We start from the raw sequence: 20,209 nt of genomic DNA, 5'->3' as shown, positions 1-20,209 counted from the left end.
CAGAACAAACTCCATGAACGCAAGCTGAACCGGTCACTTGAAGCTGAGAAAAAGTCTTACGGAGATCAGCTACCTCCAATGAAAGACCCTGGAAGCGTTCAGCCAAAAGTGAAACCGGATCCATGCTTGAGACGGTTATGGCGGCCTATAATGTCACGGACGGTGTACAGGAAACAAGGCAAAACAACATGTATAAATGACTCGCTGGATCCAAAAGCTAAGGAACCAAGGGAGACCCCTGCAGAAGACCTGGCACTTTCCCTGGCTGCTCAGCCTATGCAAAGATCCGAATGGTGGAGGTTTGCATATCCACGTACCTTGACTATATAACCCCTGAGCACCCTACAATAGTGAGGGGACACGACCACCAGCTCCCTACACAAGATACGGAGGGAGTCAGGGTCACCTGGGATCCAGCAAACAGAAAATAACAGATAAATGTTCCACACTTAACTTTGTAGAAGAGAGGAGAACCAGATGGGCATGCACACACACTCCAGGAAGAAGTATAGGCCGCCCAGAAAAGCATTCTGGGGAGGAATTTAAAGGGAAGCAATTAGTCCAACACATGACAGCTGAGAGAGGCTAACGAGATGAGTAACTGAATACCACAACAAAGAAACTCAAGGGGGAGGTTCTGAAAGGCCTCTGTCAGAGCTTCTCAGCTGTCTGGTTGTGACACCCATCCTTGGAGTCATGCAGATGTGAGAGGAGAGGGGTTGCTACGCTGGCTCGTATCTGCTTTGTATCTCTATAGCACCCCCTGCTGTTGGTCTTTTTCCTTATTTTTTGTACTCAGTTTAAATCTTCAACTATCAGCAGCCGGATCTACTCTTGGAAGCTGTGGCAGTTACAGGGAAATAGCTGCAGCAGTAAAGGCCACGCCCACTGAGAAAGGCCACACCCCCTGAGAAAGGGCTCACCCCAGAGAAATGACACGCCCCCTGAGAAAAGGCTCACCCCAGAGAAAGGACACGCCCCCTGAGAAAGGGCTCAGCCCAGAGAAAGGACACGCCCCCTGAGAAAGGGCTCACCCCAGAGAAAGGACACTCCCCCCTGAGAAAGGGCTCACCCCAGAGAAAGGACACACCCCCTGAGCTGCCAGCCGGAAATAAATGTAGCAGAACAATTGGATCAATGAATGGGGAGATCTCTGGGTCCATGTGAGGTACAGGGCTGGTTCTAGCTGTGTTAGAAAGATATTGGGCCAGATTACTCATTCCTCTGACCGCTCACTCCACTTTCACATATGGCTAAAGTCAGATTTACGATCGGCCCTTTAAGACTGTAATAAAAGTGGTTTGACGGTAGCAGTTTATCCGTCAGTAAGCAGCTTTTATAAAAGTTGCACATCTTTATGAAAAAGTCGCACGTTCTATTAAAAAGTCTCATAAGATAAGCATGGTCCTCACTGGAGTGAAATTGCGCATTTTTTTAGCGACTTTTTGACGACTTTTTAAATAGTCGCAATAGTAAATCTGTCTAGAGATTCATTTACATAAGAAAACACGCCCACTTTCAGAAAACTGGCGAGCATAGTGCAGAGCAGAAAAAAGTCGCACATTTTTGTGCAGTTTTTGCGATTGTGCAAAAATTTGCGACTTTTTCACTCCATTATTCTGACTTGAGCTAATGATAAATCTGTCCCATTATGTTCTATATGATGTTTGATTTTCATTTTTTTTTTTTACGTCAGTCATGAGACAAACGTATGATATGCGCTGCGCCAGAAAAGTGTAGCAATTTTGCCTATTTTGTCTGTGGAGGCAGCACTTGCTCCAGATCTATTCTGCATTCGGGTGGTTCGCTCCATGCCCGGCAGTTTACATTTACTAAGGAGCGGCTGGATGTTTTGTGGGCAGAGCTGCATGTTTATAGTATAATGTGTCGCTACCTTGCCTTATCTAGACCTTTACCGGTACAATATTACATCTGACATCTGTTATTGGCATGCCTCTCTATAATGATAATGAATTTACTCTGTCCCAGTCTGTACAGCAAAGCTGAAAACTGAGCTGAAGGAGACAGGAAATGTCAGCTTATTGTGTGGGCTTCAGTGGACAGTGTAAAAGCTGGAATACCTTAAGAATTGTTATGGATAGACCATGGGAGGCCCATTCCATGCACACAGTCATAATTCCATAAGAAGATCACACGCCTGGAGTCATGTACTGTACAGTATCAGCTGCACTTGTTGCTGTGCCAGCTTACAGCTGTGGCTGTTGCAAAACTACAGTGGATTTAGAAAGTCTTCTTAAAGTCTTGTGCAAAATAATAATAATAATAATAATAATAATAACGTTTTCCCCACTTTTATGGACTCAATACCCCATAATGAGAAAGTAAAAGCAGAAAGTTTGGAGTCTGTGCTAATTTATTGAGAAGGAAAAAAAATCTGTGATTGACATAAGTATTCAGACCCTTTACTGAGGACTTAGGCTACTTTCACACTAGCGTTTTCAATTCCGCTATTGAAATCCGTCATAGGATCTCAATAGCGGAAGAAAATGCTTCAGTTTTGTCCCCGTTCATTGTCAATGGGGAAAAAAAAACTGAACTGATCGAAATGGAATGCACCAAAATGCGTTCCGTTTGGTTGCTCTCCCATCGAAGACAGAATAACGCTGCAAGCGGAGCAAGAGGGATCCATCATGACTCACAATGCAAGTCAATGGCGATGGATCCGTTTTCTCTGACACAATAGAAAACGTATCTGTCCCCAATTTGTGATGCCCCCGGCCGGGGCCAGCACCTAGAGGGTCCCTTGCCCCTTGGGAGGTTTCTACGAAATATGTCCCTCTTTTAGAGCAAGTAAGCGTGACGCCATGGAGATGTTGTCACGGTGCTCCTACCTGAATACAGGTGGATCCCAGACGTGGTCGACCGAGGCAGTGCAAAAGGGGATGAAGAACTTGGATGGGGTAGAACAAAGTTGGGTTCAGACTTGGTAAATGTTGAACAGTTGCTTTTACTTGGCATAAACGGTAATCTATACAGTTTCCAGACTTTATCTTGGTTTCCAATAGGTTTCAGCAGGCGAATACTTTCTCTGCAACAATCTCAGCTCTGCTATGCTGTAGCTTCCACAGCTCTGCTATGTTTGCGATAGTAATCTGTCTCTTTCTCTGTAGGCAATCCTAGGAACTTCTTGTCCTGGTATTTAGTACCTCAAGCTTCGGCTCAGATTGGGTGAAGGCAATGCAAGCCCAGGAGGGGACATGCAACTAAATAGTCCTTTGCAGGCAGAACCTTCAGGTCCAGCAGAGCAGGCAGCGCTCTGCTGGCCTGTATACAACCTCTCCCTTCGGAGGGTAGACTCAGGGCCTGCGCAACCATATAGGCGAACTAGGCCCTGGTGGGCTCCCCCTGACTGGGGCTGCAGCCCTGGGCGACAGGGCGAGCGGCTCTTGAGCCACCCCCAGCGTCGTTACAGGGGGGCCAGGAGGTGGAGGTTCTTCTTAAATATGGCAGAGCAGGCAGCTGCTTACCCTGATGGCAGGTGCCTGCTCTGCCAGTAAATTACCGGAGGAGAGGCTGAGGCGGCAAGGGGGGCTGTTCTAGCAGCTCCCCACTCCTCCCTCGTGCGCCCTCTGTGATGCCGGAATATGACATCATTCCGGCCCCGGCATACTAAACGGCGCGCTGGAGGACTGAGGAGCTGCACCACAATGGACCCCAGGGAGGTGAGTGTTTAAGTGTTTGACTGAGTGAGTGTCTGCCTGTGTGTATGTCAGTAAGTGTGGATGTCTGTCGGTCAGTAAGTGTCTGTGTGTTTGTCAGTGAGTATATGTGTATGTCTGTCAGTGAGTGTCTGTTTGTCAGTGAGTGAGTGTGTGTCTGTTTGTCAGTGAGTGTGTGTCTGTCTGTCAGTGTGTGTGTCTGTCAGTGTGTATGTGTGTCTGTCAGTGAGTGTATGTGTGTCTGTCAGTGTGTATGTGTGTCTGTCAGTGTGTGTGTGTGTGTCTGTCAGTGAGTGAGTGACATGAGGGGGCGGCAAAAAGGATCTTTGCCTTGGGCGGCAAAAATCCTTGCACCGGCCCAGGGTAGACTAGAACTACTCTAACAGTAGCTAAACTCCTCCTCTTCTTCTCCCTCCAGAGGGAGAGAGAGAATGGACAATCCAGTCCATTCCCTACTACAAGCACTGCCAAGTGTTGCTGCCACCTTGTGGTAACCAGGCACATTACATGAGATAGAACGGTTACATGGAGTAAATATGCACATCATTGGAAAATGACATGAAATACATTAAATGACAGATATTAGCACATAGGAAATGGTAGCAAGGTGCCTAAAGGAGTGGTAATGGCACTCTGGATCATTACACATTGACTTTCAATGGTGTTCAAGACGGATCCGTCATGACTATAGAAGACATAATACAACCGGATCCGTTCATGACGGATGCATGCGGTTGTATTATGGTAATGGAAGCGTTTTTGAAGATCCATGACGGATCTGCAAAAAACGCTAATGTGAAAGTAGCCGAAGCACCTTTGGCAGCGATTACAGCCTCCAGTCTTCTTGGGTATGATGCCACAAGGTTTGCACATCTGGATTTGGGGATTTTCTGCCATTCTTCTCTGTGGATCATCTCAAGCTCTGTCAGGTTGGATGGGGACTGTAGGTGGACAGCCATTTTCAGGTCTCTCCAGAGATGTTCGATTGTGTTTAAGTCAAGGCTCTGGATTTTTCAAGGAAATTCACAAAGTTGTACCTGAGCCACTCCTGTGTAGTCTTGGCTGTGTGCTTAGGGTCATTGTCTTGTTGGAAGGTGAACCTTTGGCCCAGTCTGGTGTCCAGAGCGCTCTGGTCAGGTTGCCATTAATATCTCTGTACTTTGCTCCATTCAGATTTCCCCTGAACACTGACCAGTCTCCCTGTCCCAGCCGCTGGAAACACCCCCCAGTATGATGCTGCCACCACCATGCTTCACTGTAGGGATGGTATCGGACAGGTGATGAGCAGTGCCTGGTTTCCTCCAGACACGATGCTTAAAATTGAGGCCAAAATGTTTCATCAGACCAGAGGGTCAAAGAGTCATTTAGGTGCTTTTTTGCCAACTCCAGATGGCCTTTCATCCATTTTTTTTTTTTTTCTGAGGAGAGGCTTATTTCTGGCCACACTGGAATAAAGCCCAGCTTGGTGGAATGCTGCAGTGATAGTTGACCTTCTGGAAGTGTCTCCCATCAGTACACAGGATCTTTGGATCTCTGCTCAGCCACTGTGACCATTGGGTTCTTGGTCACCTCCCTTACCAAGGCCCTTCTCCCCTGATTACTTAGTTTGGTGGGGCGTCCAGCTCTAGGAAGAGTCCTGGTTGTTCCAAACTTCTTCCATTTTAGATTTATGGAGCCCACTGTGCTCTTGAGGACTTTCAGTGCAGACGTTTTTTGTCCCCTTCTCCAGATCTGTTCCTCCACACAATCCTGTCTCAGAGCTCTACAGGCAGTTCTTTCCTCCTCATAGGTTGGTTTTTACTCTGATATGTATTGTCAGCTGTGAGTTCTTACATAGACTGGGATGTGTCTTTCCAAATCATGTCCAGTCAACTGAATACTGTATATCACAGGTGACTACAACCAAGGTGTAGAAACATCTCAAAGATGATCATTATGGCATATTGAATGCAGAATGATGGGAGAAAAGTTTTTTTTTTTTTTTTAGCTCAAGGCCACAGCATAACAAAATGTGAAAAAAGTCAAAGGGTCTGAAGACTTTCCAAATGCGTTGTATATGGTGCTCGGTTAGTCTACGCACGGTATGTTCTGTGACCTACTTTTATGTATTTTGAGTGCAGAATATGGTTATAATGGCAGGTGGGAAGCTCTGAAGAGCGATGTCTCCTCAGTATGTGGTTTCTATATTAAGACCTTGATAATGATAAGCTTGCAGGAACTTTTACATTGTCTTTATGCTTCAGATGTAGCAGAGCCAGATTTGTTTTGTCTTTGAGAAGGACGTGTCGTAGCTTTAGGTAAAACAGATGATCCCAATGCCGATATCACAGCAAATCATAGATGACAAATGCCCTAATCTTTTGATGAAATCAGTCTTGCTACATATGTGCGTGACAAAACTATGTATTTCCTCTAGCCGGTGAAACGAGTGACATGATTAGCAGGGAAAGCAGTTCAGTGCCTGCGCCCTCCCGCCATGGGCCCCATAGTAGCCACATGCCTTGTATGTATGGTAGGTTTGCAGACTCCAGACCAGACTCCCTTTATACACACTATAGATCAGGCATGTCCAAACTGCGGCCCTCCAGCTGTTGCAAAACTACAACTCCCAGCATGCCATAATAGCTGTAAGCTATCCAGGCATGCTGGGAGTTGTAGTTTTGCAACAGCTGGAGGGCCGCAGTTTGGACATGCCTGCTATAGATCATACCCCCCCCCCATATATTAACCAACCCCCTTTGTAAACAGACCACAGACCAGACCTTTCACTGTACAAAGACCCCAGACCAGGCCTGAAGATACAGTACTTTCCTCTCCTCATTCCTGCAGTCCTATGCAACCTTGGTCGCTACTGCAAACAAAGGTCTGCCACTGTGCCCTGGCATCAGGACGTTGCCTGCCACTGTGCCCTGGCATCAGGACGTTGTCTGCCACTGTGCCCTGGCATCAGGTCGTTGTCTGCCACTGTGCCCTGGCATCAGGACCTTGTCTGCCACTGTGCCCTGGCATCAGGACCTTGTCTGCCACTGTGCCCTGGCATCAGGACGTTGTCTGCCACTGTGCCCTGGAGTGAAGAGAAGTGCAGAAACAGGGAGGAATAAATACGAATTAGCGGTACAGAGCCCAGGAAATGTGCTTGTTCTTCCACCAGCTTTTTGGGAGCATTCCAGATATTCCAGTTAATGGGGGAATTATACATGCTATTTATCCGCCTCCAGATAACTGGATCCACCACTAGGGGGAGCACACTTTGGGCAGACTTATATAGCTCCCATTGACTTCAATACGAACTGTATTAATCCACATGAAGTTAGATCCCCCAGTGGAGCCTGCATACAGCCAGAATGATATAATTTGCCTGAAAATGTCTAAAATAACAAGAAGAGGGCAAAAAAAAATAAGTTGTACTTACCAGCTGAAACATCTTCGCCTCCAGTGCCATCTCTCAGATCCTCCTGCCGTGCAGTGATGATGTGCCTGTACACTGCATGTGACCGCTGCAGCCAGTCGCTGGCCTCAGCGGTATACAGGCAGATCACAGCTGCATAAACCAAGCCCAGCTGGAAGGGCTGGGATGGCGAGGGTTTGAACCCACAACTTTTGTTATTATTGTCACCCGTTCCCTGCCATTTACAAATTGTTATTTTAACTCAGAAAAAAAACCTTTAAACTATGGGGGTCATTTATTATCAGATATACGCCAGTTTTCTGGCCTATATCTGGCGCAGATTGCAGCGCAAAGGCCATTTGCATTGCAATCTGCGACTTTTTACTGCTCACGCCAAGTCATAAAAAGGGAACGTGGCGTGGGACGGGGACGGGCTGGCCGGTCCGTCATATTCATATTTTTCTATGCCAGTTTTAGGCATAGAAAATGGCCTAAATTTACACCAGCAAGGAAGGTGGCCTACATTTAGACCGACGGTGGATGCGCCAAAGTTATGTAGATGCTGGCGCCTCTACAGCACTTCGGCAGATCCACCGCCAGCGCAAGTGGTTATTAAGATTGGCTTCTAAAACGCTGGTCTTAGTAAATGACCCCCTGTGTATTTAACATCTTAAAGGGGTATTCTGGCTGTTATAAGGTATTCCCTATACACAGAAAAAGGGATAACTATTACCGGGTATATTAACTAACACAGGGACCCCCACCAATCAGGAGAATGGGGCCCCCTCAGGGCCCCTTGAAATGAGACCAGAGTAACAGGTGGAGCATGAGCACTGCTACTCCATTCATCTCAACGAGAAGTCCAGACATAGCCCAGTAAGAGCTCGTTCACACGACCATATGGCTTTTTCAGTGTTTTGCGGGCTGTTTTTCCCGGATCCGTTTTTCATTTTTTCGTCTCCGTCGTGTTTCTGTTTCTGTTCCGTTTTTCCATATGGCATATACAGTATACAGTAATTACATAGAAAAAAATGGCCTGGGCCTAAAATTTTCAATAGACGGTTCCGCAAAAACGGAACGGATACGGAAGACATACGGAGTACATTCCGTATGTGTTCCGCTTTTTTTTTGCGGACCCATTGATTCGAATGGAGCCACGGAACGTTATATGCGGGCAATAATATATAGGACATGTTCTATCTTTGAACGGAATGGAAAAACGGAAATACGGAAATGGAATGCATACGGAGTACATTCCGTTTTTTTTGCGGAACCATTGAAATGAATGGTTCCATATACGGACTGTATGCGGAACGCAAAAAAACGTTCGTGTGAACGAGCCCTAAAGCGCTTATTCCGGAGTTACCATAGAGATTAATTGAGCAGCAGTTCGCGCACTGGATTTGCTGCCCAGTTCATTTTCAGAGGCTCTGAGGGGTGAACCCCCACTAAATAATTATCCTCCATCCTGTGGATAGGTGATAGATAACTTGTAACGACCGGCATTCCCCTTTAAGTGTCAAGTTATCATTGAACCCAGCTTTTCATGAAACAGAAATAAGAAACAACACAACAGAACCTTTAAGAACTAAATGGAAGAAAGTATCTCGAGGACTGTTATATACTGGGGAACAGTTTCTTAGGGGGGAAATGCTTCTACAATCGGTGTCCATGTGTAACGAGCCTTTATTTTTGGTTTGATACATTGTTTTTCAGGTTTGTTAAATGCATAAATCGATCAGGACTCATTCATCATGGCCGATCAGGAGGAGTCTATACTGTATTAGCGCCATGCTGTAGAAATAAAAGGGCCTCTCAATCATTCGGAGACCCGGCGGTTCATTGGCGTTATTATGATGGTCACATCTTTCATCTTCAGTCACAGGCAGCTGGAACGGCATTTAATCCCTTTAATGACTTATAATGCAGGGAGCGCAGAAGAATTACCCAGCGAGATTTAATGCATAGATTAATAACTTTTCAGGATTGTGGAAAATCTAATTTAAGTGAAGACAAAATAGGTCTGGATATAGGGCGACAGAAAATAAAGTGCTACATTAGAACGTGTCTAATGGGAACTAACGGTTATAATGTAACAATATGTAAGTGGTTCATGGATGATCCATGCCCTAGACCAGTGATGGCGAACCTTTTAGAGACCGAGTGCCCAAACTGCAACCCAAAACCCACTTATTTATCGCAAAGTGCCAACACAGCAATTTAACCTACTGTGCATAGTGCGCCCTGCACTGATGAATGGCAGGAAAACTCTAAGACATATTGGTACACCGTAGACTTTTTCTAGGGTGCGGGTGCCCACAGGGAGGGCTCTGAGTGCCGCCTCTGGCACCCATGCCATAGGTTCGCCAACACTGCCCTAGAGGGATTTTCTGAGATCTTTTAACTGATGACCTATCCTCTGGGGTCTGACAACCAGGACCCTCTGATCAGCTGTTTGAGAAGACATTGGAGCTCACAGTAGTGCCGCAAACTTCTCGAAGCTTTCTCTAGGCCTTGTGATATCACATTCATCGGTCACGTGGTCTAGGCACAGCTCAGCCCCATTGAAGTGAATGCGATACCAGTACGGTACCAGTCTTGAGAAAATTGGTTGTGGCATTCCTGATTCCTGAGAATAAAGACTTTTTTTCTTTATGCTAATTACAGCTAAAGTGCACTGGGGGTAGGCCTGGTTCCTCGGTGTGCAAAGGGCGCCTCCCCCTAGGGCCCTCTATAACGTGTGTCCCAGGTGTAGGAATGCCGAGTGGTATAGTGCGGCCTAAAATGTCCTTTTATGTGTGTCACGGTGCTCCTACTTGGATACGGCTGGACCCCAAGCTTTGGCTCCGAAGCAATAAATAGGGGGAATAATTGAGGGATTTGAAAGAATAACTTGAGTCCAGACCTTGAGATTAGGTTAACGGCAGCTTTACTTCGAATAAACGTTTCTTCAAACAGTCTTCAGGATTTGTCTTGGTTCCAGCAGGGTTTAGCATATAACTGGCAGGCAAACTCAATTCTGCTCTCTTTCTCTTTGACTCTGATATACTAACCAGCATAAATATAATCTTTGCTTTCTTCTTGATGCTGCAGTTTCTCTCTGTAGTCTGACTTTAGGTTATGCCAGGGAACTTTCCTCCTGGCTCCTGAGGCTTCAAGCTTTGGCCTCCATGGCCAGCTTAAGGTGCTCTGGCTGGCATGGGCACGTCCAGCAGAGACATGCCCCTACACACCCTTCCCCTAGCTGGGGGTGAACTAGACTGACTAGAACTTCTGCCTAACCCTTCCTGCAGGAAAAAGGAAAAGCCCACTTCTCTCGAGAGGGGGGTTAAAATGGAATGGCACATTCCATTCTCTCTAAGTACAGCTCTGTCATATTTGCTGCCACCTGCTGGTGAAACAGGCATATTACATGAACATAACCGTTGCAAACAGATTAGGAATGCACATTGTGGAGGACCTGGAAAAAAAAAATAGATGGCATTGGTGTTAGCCCAATAAAGACAGTAGCAGGGTGCAGGAGTGGTAACACCACTCTGGGGTGTTACAGGTGCACCTCAGCTTCTCAGCTTTCTTGTGCTAGTCACCCCTATCATTTCACTGAAGTCCTCATTTGCTTAAACGATAAGTCTATTTTTTCCTCAGATACGCTGCAACCAATTTTCACAAGACAGGCATTATGTTACTCAGCAGAATCAACTCTACCAGGCAGAATAACTGGTTTAATGGGGTTGATCGTGCTGACAGGTGCTCTGGAGATTGTGATTCTGAAACCCAAAGACTATTTATTTTTTGAAACATTCACGTTTGTTTTACAATGAGCTAACCATGTAATAATAATAATGATCTCATAAAGTTCAGAATATCAGGACCTTCATACTCATCCAGTCCGCCCGACCTTATGGCAGGAAATAGGATCTTAACTAGAGAACCTGATCCCAAAGAGAAAAATGAACGGCACCGCTCCTAATTAAGTCCCATTTAGTTTTACTGTTCCTCGGGAAAAGAAATATCTTTATTTTGTCGGGTAAATGCCTTTTACTCTGTAATAATTCACAGTAATCACCCCTGAAGCTGGAGGAAAATTTATCAGGCTTAGTTTTAAGAGACAGGTTGTGTGGATGAAGTCATTTAAGATTTGGCCAGGACCTTCCATTAATGTAAAATGGTTGGATCGTGGGCTGTAAAGGACTAGAGCATTTTCAATCAATCAGACCTAACAAATCCTGTTCTAGACTGATCTACTTTACTTTAATCATTCAGCAGGAAATATTGTGAACTGCATCAATCCTCAAAATGCAAAATGTGTCTGGATGATGATCAGTGGTATAGAAAGAGAAAAGGCCCCATACAGAACCAGGTTCCCACAATACTACCCGGGATAGAATTTTGCTTCCACTGCCATTCCCTTTGCATGGTCAATTCTCCATCTCCTAGCAATTCAGTTCCTCAGGGGAGGGGACAGGTACTTGCCAACCAATAGCAAAGGGGCAGGGAAACCAGGACTGAGTCTTCTTCAGGGTACAGCCTTGATAATGATGACAAAATAACTAACGATAACAAAACAGGTCCCAAAATTGTCTAATGGAGTTGAATTCTTTGTAATGTGGAGTTAGTAAGGCGCTGGAAACATTTCTTACCAAAATATTACACCAGGTTTTTGGCATAACAAATTTTGAGAATTTTTGTGTTTGTCAACACTTTTGCCACTTTTTAAAAAAGTGTGTAGAGCTTAGCGGAAGGAGGCCTGATATATTTACTATAATTTACACCAGAAAAGTGCCATAAATTAGTACTGAAATCTATACCAGCTTTAGCTAAATGCCATGTACAGTACCACCCATGTGCACCAGTGCCTGCTACTTTTCTCTCCAATTGGTCCCCTGAATGGTGGTGACCGCAGATACAGTATATAAGGCTTTTCTACTGGTGGTTTCCAAATCTTTGTATTGCAAACATGGAGCAGTGTTGGCACACAGGTCTGGTGTTACTTTATGTACACCCTAACATAACCCAATGTACCCCCAAGGCTATGATCATACACAAGATGACAACTTAAATGAAAGCAGTCCAGCAGTATTTGGAATCTACAAGTAGAAAAAACAGATCACTGATCTGGACAAACATATGGGCATGCCCAATAAGCCAAAAGATACGCTACATAAAGGTGACCCTATACATTAAATGTATGTAATTTGAACCCATCAATTTAGGTGGTACTTGTGCAGCGGGCACGGGGTAGACGTCGGCCAGGGTGTCCCTTTAAGATGTGATAAATGTAATTTTTCGTGACGCCAGTTGCATTTCAGCAATGAGGGACTGTAGATGGCGATAGTGGTACCCAGGTGTAGGAATGCCAGAGTGGGGTAAGGGTTGCCTATAATGTCCCTTTAGGTGTGGCTGTGCACTTGTCACGGTGCTCCTACATGGATATCCTGGAACCCCAGGCGTGGTCGTCCGCAGCCGAGCAACTAAAATGTGTAGTAGGTGAAGGTATGATGAAAGAAATTAAGTCCAGATTTGATATAACATTGAACAGTAACTTTACTTGAATAAACTTGCATCAGAAACAATCTTCAGGCTTTATCTTGGTCATCATCAGGTTTTGGCAGGCAACCACTCTCAGCTCTGCTACATCTTTCCTTTTTGGCTCTACTATGCTGACAGGATTAAATAGAAACTTTTCCTTTCTGCTGAAACTTACTTTCTGTAGTCTGGTCTGTCTGTATCTTTATCTGTATCTTTATTTGTATTATTATCTTTATCCAGGGAACTATACTTCCTGGCTTCTCTGAGGCTCTTTTCTCTGGTTCCAGCAGAGCTAATGGTGCTCTGCTGGCCTAGGCAGGGCTCTCCCAAAAGGGACGAGCTCCCTTGCTGCACAACCTCCCTTGGAGAGGGGGTAGGCCAGACTCTGCACACAACCTCTCCCCTAGGAGGGGAAGGCTAGACTGACCTTCAACTAACTAAACTCCTCCCTCTCTAGAGAAGGCTGGAATGGACAAAAAGGTTCCATTCCAGATAAACTAGCTCTGCCAATACTGCGGGCATCTGCTGGTGAACCAGATACCTTACATGTAACCTAACAGTTTCATAGAAATATATATATACACATTTTGCAGGATATGAAAATAAATGCATAAGATGACATTGGATCAACCATATGAGATAGTAGGGGGTGCAAAGAGGTGGTAATACCACTCTGGGGTATTACACTTGCAGATCATCCAATTGTGTTATGACTCTCCTCCAATGTTAGATGTCAGGTTGAGACTTGAGCATGTTGGATTTCTTGGGAATATGCTGATGCAAAGTTGGTACTAGGGTTCCTTGGGTCCTCTGGAGGAAATCATTTTTAGTGCCCAATCCCTATATCATCAATAAAGTCTAATAAGTTTAGTATGAACAAAATACACTCTACTGGCAAGTGATTAGCTCCAAAGGCAAAGCCAACTGAGATTTTTCTCCTGGACCTTGGTGGCCGACTATGGCTTAATGGGGGATCTTCTGGTACTCTGGTGGTCCAAAGCTGCAACTGACTCTCTGGTCTTTATGAGACACACAAGTAAGCTTGGCCGAGTGTGTATAGTTGAGGGTAGGGGGGTCAGTAGATAAAACTGTCGGCCAAACAAATGTTGAGCCGACGGCTCTCTAATGTGATCAACCATTAGGGTCCATTCACACGTCTGTAGAATGGGTACTCATCCGTTCTGCAATTCTGCATTCATTCCCAATCCACATTTTCGGTCCGTGGCTCCGTACTTCCGGTTCGCGGCTCCCAAAAAAAATAAAACATGTCCTATTTTTGTCTGCAATAGCGGACAAGAATAGGCATTTCTATAGGGGTGCCGGACCCAGTGTATTGCGGATCCGCAATACACTACGGACGTGTGAATGGACCCTAATTAGTAGACTTGAGGGTAGACTTTCATGTAGACCTTAGCTGGTTTCCAGGTTGGAAAAATGTCAGACAACACAATTTTTTTTTTGAAATAACAATTCACAAATACATTCAGTTGGGTAACTGAGCACTCTAGGAAAAAAAAAGCCCTGCTTTGAATTGAACGCCAGTTACGTCTTCTGTAAATCCCAGGGTTTAGACTGATATTTATAGAAGTTTATTTTCACTGACGTCTCTGACCAGGAATGAATCCGCATCCTCTGCATTAAATCCCCACCGTTATTTTATTTGCATTATGATTATTTTTATGTCCTGAAAATAAAGAGAAAAGCAAGCATGCCTCGACTTCCCAGTATCATGGAGTCTTCCATTGTAATTATATGAAGTTCTCATATTTCGACTTATTGGCTTGGAACTGAGACTAAGAGAGTGATAAAACTGTAGGAAAGCCGAGGAACTCAATTTATGTTCCCATTGCCAATCCATAAAAATGTGAAGAATAACACAATATGATAATGTATTGGAAAATAATTGCGCGCAGGTTCTACTCTTCAGTGCCGAAATAAAAGCCCCATATGATGCCTTTTTTTAATAAGTCGTAAAGCGGGAACGGCCGGTTTTTATAATGTCGATAATGTTTCAGGCAGTAACTAGGAGGCTTACACAGTCCGGGTCTGTCCGTCGATAATCAGCTCCGCTCTCACATCCAGAAACATCTTGATTTTATTTGCTTTTTTTTCCCTTTAGGCAAGGATGAGGCGAGCAGCTTGGAGGTGACTTGGCCTGACGGCAGGATTTTCACCCGAGGCATCGCTGAAGGAGAAATAAACTCCGTATTGGAAATTGCATATCCTCTTGAAGAAGATAGTGTTACTAAACCGACGGTTATAGAGGTGATATGTTTGTTCCATTTTGGGGTGATAAGGGCACGGCTTTAGAAAGGAAATATTATACACTTTTTATCTTTTTTTATGAAGCATGGTAAACGTACTTTTTCATTTTCAAAAATATCATTGATATGCCATGCAGAAATGCAGAGTAACATGATAATGTTCTTCTATAGCAGCTATGAAAATATTTCAACATGGCCGTCATTACAGCATCCATTGGGGTCTCCAACTTTAAGGATAAATCTGGCTTGTTCCATTATGAAATGTCAATGAGGGATGTTTCCAAAAATCAATGCAAGGTCATATATCCCTACATAACCTATGCAGATCTTCCATCAAGGGGTCTATGAAAGCTCTTCCTCTAAGCACTGCCCCCCCCCCCCCCCCAATAAAAAAAAATAAAAAAAGATAACAATAGCTGATCTTAGGGAGACCAGCTACAAAAAACACAGTGGAGCCTCATTTAAAAGTCTCAACACAGCAATCCAAAGTGCAAAGCTCCCTCAGAAACAGTGATATAAAATAACCGTGGAGCCCCAGTTATGGGTCTTCAATAGTGTTGATCGAGCACCAAAGTGCTCAGGTGCTCTAGTAGAACACTTTGGGATGCTTGGGTGCTCTGCAGAGCACCCGAGCACAATGGAAGTCAATGGGAGAAACCGAGTATTAAACCAGGCACCCCCTGCTCTTAAGAGGGCAGGGTGCCGGCTCCCACTGAGTTCTATGCAGAAGATCGCTGCTCAGTGAGGGAATCCCCCAGTGTAAGTCCGCGGCTTAGGTGTCCCTGCTCTGACTCCATATATAGCTATGTATATATATGGAGTCAGTGCTTGGGGACACCCAGTGTATTTTAATCTAATTTAGCCTCTTGGCTCTAATGTAGAAGTTTGTGAGTTCAAATCCCGGCAGAAATGTTTCAGAAATACAGGCTAAATTACATTAAAATTTACAGGTTTAATTAAATTTATATATTTAATATTTTTTTTAGTAATTGTAAAAAATGTATGGCACAAAATAAATGTGTAATTGCAAAAACAAATAATATATATATATATATATATACAGAGAGAGAGAGAGATAAAATCATACTTCTGATATATATGAATGCATAATATGTGGGAAACTACCACTGATGTTTTTAGCCATAATATATTTACATATATTATAATATATTATATATTCTAAATATATAATAATATATGTAAATATATTATGGCTAAAAACTTATATATATTATGTAAATATAATATATATATTTCTGAAAAGTTTCTGTCAGGATTTGAACGCACAACCTTCTACATTAGAGCCAAGAACCTTAACCACTATGCTATACAGCTACATGTTAACCTGTAGTGAAATATGAAATGATACTTCTGCTTTATAGGAATACTTACTACATGACAATCTACTATGAGGTTTTTCTGACACAGTTTATCATTCAGCTTTATAGCTGAGTGGTTATGGTCCTTGTCTCTAATGTAGAAGGTTGTGAGTTCAAATCCCAGCAGAAATTTTTCAGAAATACAGGCTAAATTACATTTAAATACACTGACTCGAGCATCGCGCTCGAGCACACGCTGTATTCGGCTGAATAGCGATGTGCCGAGCATCGCGATGCTCGAGTCGAACACCAGTTCGGCTGAGCATGCTCGCTCAACACTACTCTTCAACACGTAGGGGCCACTTAATATGGTGGATCTGGTGATCTCTCTAATGGGGACACCCCTTTGCATGGTTTTCCTTCCTTTGAGGGATATATGACTTTCACTGTCTTGAAGACCCATAACTGAGGCTCCACGCTTTTCTAAGCACTGCAATGGCAGCTTTTACAGACACCAACATAACAGACGTTGGCTGTAGACTATAATTTTTGGGAGCAAAACCTGGCTGACAATTTAAAGTCACTACAATGTATAGTACAGCACATGCAGACCTCTCCAAGCATGTTCCACATTGACGCAGCAGAAATAGACGCATGCACAGTGCATCACTAAGACCCTTCCTCATAGCAGGGAGATTGTCTTTGCAGGATCCAGAATGCACTGCGCAAGCTCAGAAATTGCAGTGCTTTACACAGAGACAATCATACAAAAATCCAGAATGCATGGTGCAAGCATGGTGATTGTGGCACTTTATATAGAGAGTTCTTGTAATTTACAATGTAGTCTCCAAGCAAACACAGTTTAATGTGGCATCCGTTAAAATATATGGATATCCATGCCATTGGTTGTTATAGAAATGGCATCTTTGAAGCAGTGATGGCCAGTTCGCCGTGTTCGCCGGCGAACACATGCGGGCTGCCATCTTAACTCACAAGTCCGGCGATGCACAGGTAAGTCCTTCATCGGGCTGTTCCCGGAACTGCCTGCTCCCGGAGACCGCATTTGTTTCAGAGCGGCTCGCGCACAGGCACAGGTAAGGACTTACCTGTGCATCGCCGGACTTGTGAGTTAAGATGGCAGCTCGCATGTGTTCGTGGGCGAACATGGTGAACTGGCCATCACTGCTTTGAAGACCTCTAATGTCAAGAGTTGCAGTGAACCGGCTCTAGGAGAGTTGTAAATTTTGGATCAGTCTTGCCTAATGGTAGACAACTCCCCAATATTAAACTATAGACTGTTCTAAGAGGAAGAAGATGCTGATGTCATTAATACAAGTGGTCCATATGGTTCTAACAATAGGTGATATCTAGTACCTACCTTACTGCAAGGTGTAAGTCAAACCTTTTGTATTGAGAGAGCTCAGCATCTAAAAGGCAGCTGCAGTGACTCAGTGGTTCACCGCTAAAGGGTTGATGCTATGATTTTCTGTTAAAGTTGTCAAATGGTTCATTGCTAAGAGGATTTATGTGTACTAACTATGCATGCAACTTTATTATGCACTATATTCTCTGAAAACTGAATATGGGAGCAAATAATTAACGGGCAGCCTTAATTACAGTTGCTCGTCCTGCCCCCCTGGTTGGGAGTCTTCTGGTGACCAAGCCAGAGAGAAGACATGTTACTGCGTGCTGCTGATAAACAGGCTAAGACAAAAGCCTTGTGCCGGGAACCACCATCTTTGTGAGATTGTGTGCTGCCAGAAAAGCAACTGTAGTAAGAATTAACTTCTTAGAGAGAACATTTATAGAAGGTTGAGGAACATTTAAGGGACAGTGTGTGGACTTAGATAGTAAAGGTAATGCACATTTATGACTTTACTGTCTGTGGTTCGGGTTAATTGCTTCTAAAGCCCACCACACTTCTGAGATGGATTGGCCATCCGATCTAGGACTGCACCCCACAGTTGAAAAAATGAACTTGCACGCCTGAGGTCAATTGGGTGGATTGCATACCGTATCAAGGGAGAGACTTAGAGGGGATTATCCTAATGCCTACTTCTATACACAGAGTTTCGGAGAAACCTCACATGTTATATATCTCAGAGCTGTACCTTCAACTTACATTTCCACTATGCCACCCATCATCTGCAGTGAACAGGCTGTTTCTTTGTAATCGCAGAGCAGGTCTGGTAATTTCCTCCACCATCCATCAGCCCCTGCACCTGTCCTCCTGCCTTGCACCCTGCCAACTATCCATCATCAAGGGCACCCCAGCTACACCCAGGCAGGAGCCTCCATGCCCAGGGTAGAAAACAGAGCGCCCCTCTAACTGTGGCCTAGGGGAGAGCTGTAGTGTTGATCGAGCTCAATGCTCAAATGTAATTTAGCATCTATTTCTGAAAAGCTTCTGCCAGGATTTGAACTCCCAACACCTTATACATTAGAGGCAAGGAAGTTAACCACTACACTATAGAGCTACATGTGAACCTGCACAGAAATATAAAATAAGTCTTCTGCTGAATAGGAATACTTACTACAACAGAAACTGCTATGAGATTTTTCTGACACAGTATAGCCTTCAGCTTTATAGCTGAGTGGATAAAGTCCTTGCCTCTAATGTACAACATTGGGAGTTTGAATCCTGGCAGAAACTTTTCAGAAATTAGATTTAAATACACTGGGGTGTCCCTAAGCACTGACTCCGTATATGAATATAGCTGTATATGGAGTCAGAGCAGGGACTCCTAAGCAAAACTAGAGTCCCAACACCCTCCCCTCTTCAGAGGAGGGTGTGCCTGGGGTTCTTCTATTGTGCTCGGGTACTCGGTAGAACACCCGAGCATTGCAAAGTGTTTACTCGAGCACACAAGCACTTTGGTGCTCGATCAACACAGCAATCCGCCAGTGCACCTTCCCCCTGCAGGCTACGCTCACTGCACAGAGATTACTCTGTCTCTTGGTCAAAGAGGGTTCATGGGAGTTTTTGATATTAATATTACATTTTGGAAAGTGTACCCAATATAAGTAGGGAGTGCATGCGGTAACAAGGATCTAATCTGCAGTTCTCCAGATAAATGTCCAAATATATTATATAGAAGCCTCAGAACATCTAATTCTACAAACATTTATTATTTACCCATCGCAAAGAGGCAATGTCGTTGTCAAGCCTTGTATAGAACTGAAACCTAACCTATTTGTAATGGGTGAATCTTCATTGACATAAATGAACTAAGGCAGGGGTCAGCAACCTTAGTCTCTCCAGCTGTTCTGAAACTACAACTCCCAGCATGCTCCATTAATTTCTATGAGAGTTCTGAGAAGAGCAGAGCAATTATGCACGCTGGAAGTTGTAGTTTCGCAACACCTGAAGTGCCAGAGGTTGCCTACCCTAGGGTTTCCATGTACAATTCTTGGACTTGACAGCACTTCTTCCCTTATTTTCCAGCTCATATTAAAATGGGGACATATATAAAAAAGTAGTTTCTCTGTGTCCTAGTAGATAAGCCATGTCACCCCTCCTCACTACTCGTCTTGTGTCCGTCTGTAAAACAACTGGATGCAGTAGGAGCCTCCTCCTGTCATTAGTAGAATGCAAAGATTGTTAAACCCCACTCCCTATCAGTTTCCCATCTACAAAATGGAACAAATGAGTAGAAAATGAACCCTTGCTTTTGCTGCAGGATTTCTACAAGACTGGTTGGTTCAGAATCGTGCAGACATTGCTGCAGACCGATAAATAATGCAGACGTTAATACATGTTTGATTTTCATCATCCATTTCAAAGTTCAGTGTTCCTTTAAGTAGCTTTCAGCAAGTCCATATGCTGCTGCAACCCAAAGGTCCCGAGGTCCCACCTATGTCATCATCTAATGCCTTACATAGTAGGATAAAATCAGCTTAGTACAGACATTAGGTTAGACATAACTATAACTAATATGTTCTTAAAATGGCTAAAAAATACTGTTTTTGCTGAAACAGAGAGATATATGAATGAATGGAGAAGGTTTTAGTCTTTTCGCTCCGCACAGA

General features: G+C 44.1%; 1 protein-coding gene across 1 annotated transcript in view; it reads left to right on the top strand.

Annotated features, from left to right (window-relative positions):
- Positions 1-20,209, top strand: part of CRTAC1 (cartilage acidic protein 1) — a 256,614-nt gene that overhangs the window by 225,510 nt on the left and 10,895 nt on the right. The window contains exon 9 of the mRNA XM_044299707.1: positions 14,717-14,862. Coding sequence (XP_044155642.1) covers positions 14,717-14,862 — 146 coding nt within the window. The remainder of the gene's footprint in view (positions 1-14,716; positions 14,863-20,209) is intronic.

The sequence above is a fragment of the Bufo gargarizans genome, chromosome 6 (assembly GCF_014858855.1).
Source record: "Bufo gargarizans isolate SCDJY-AF-19 chromosome 6, ASM1485885v1, whole genome shotgun sequence".
NCBI classification, from domain to species: domain Eukaryota; kingdom Metazoa; phylum Chordata; class Amphibia; order Anura; family Bufonidae; genus Bufo; species Bufo gargarizans.
The sequence above is the reverse complement of the archived record's forward strand: the minus strand, read 5'-3'. Positions and strand labels throughout refer to the sequence as shown.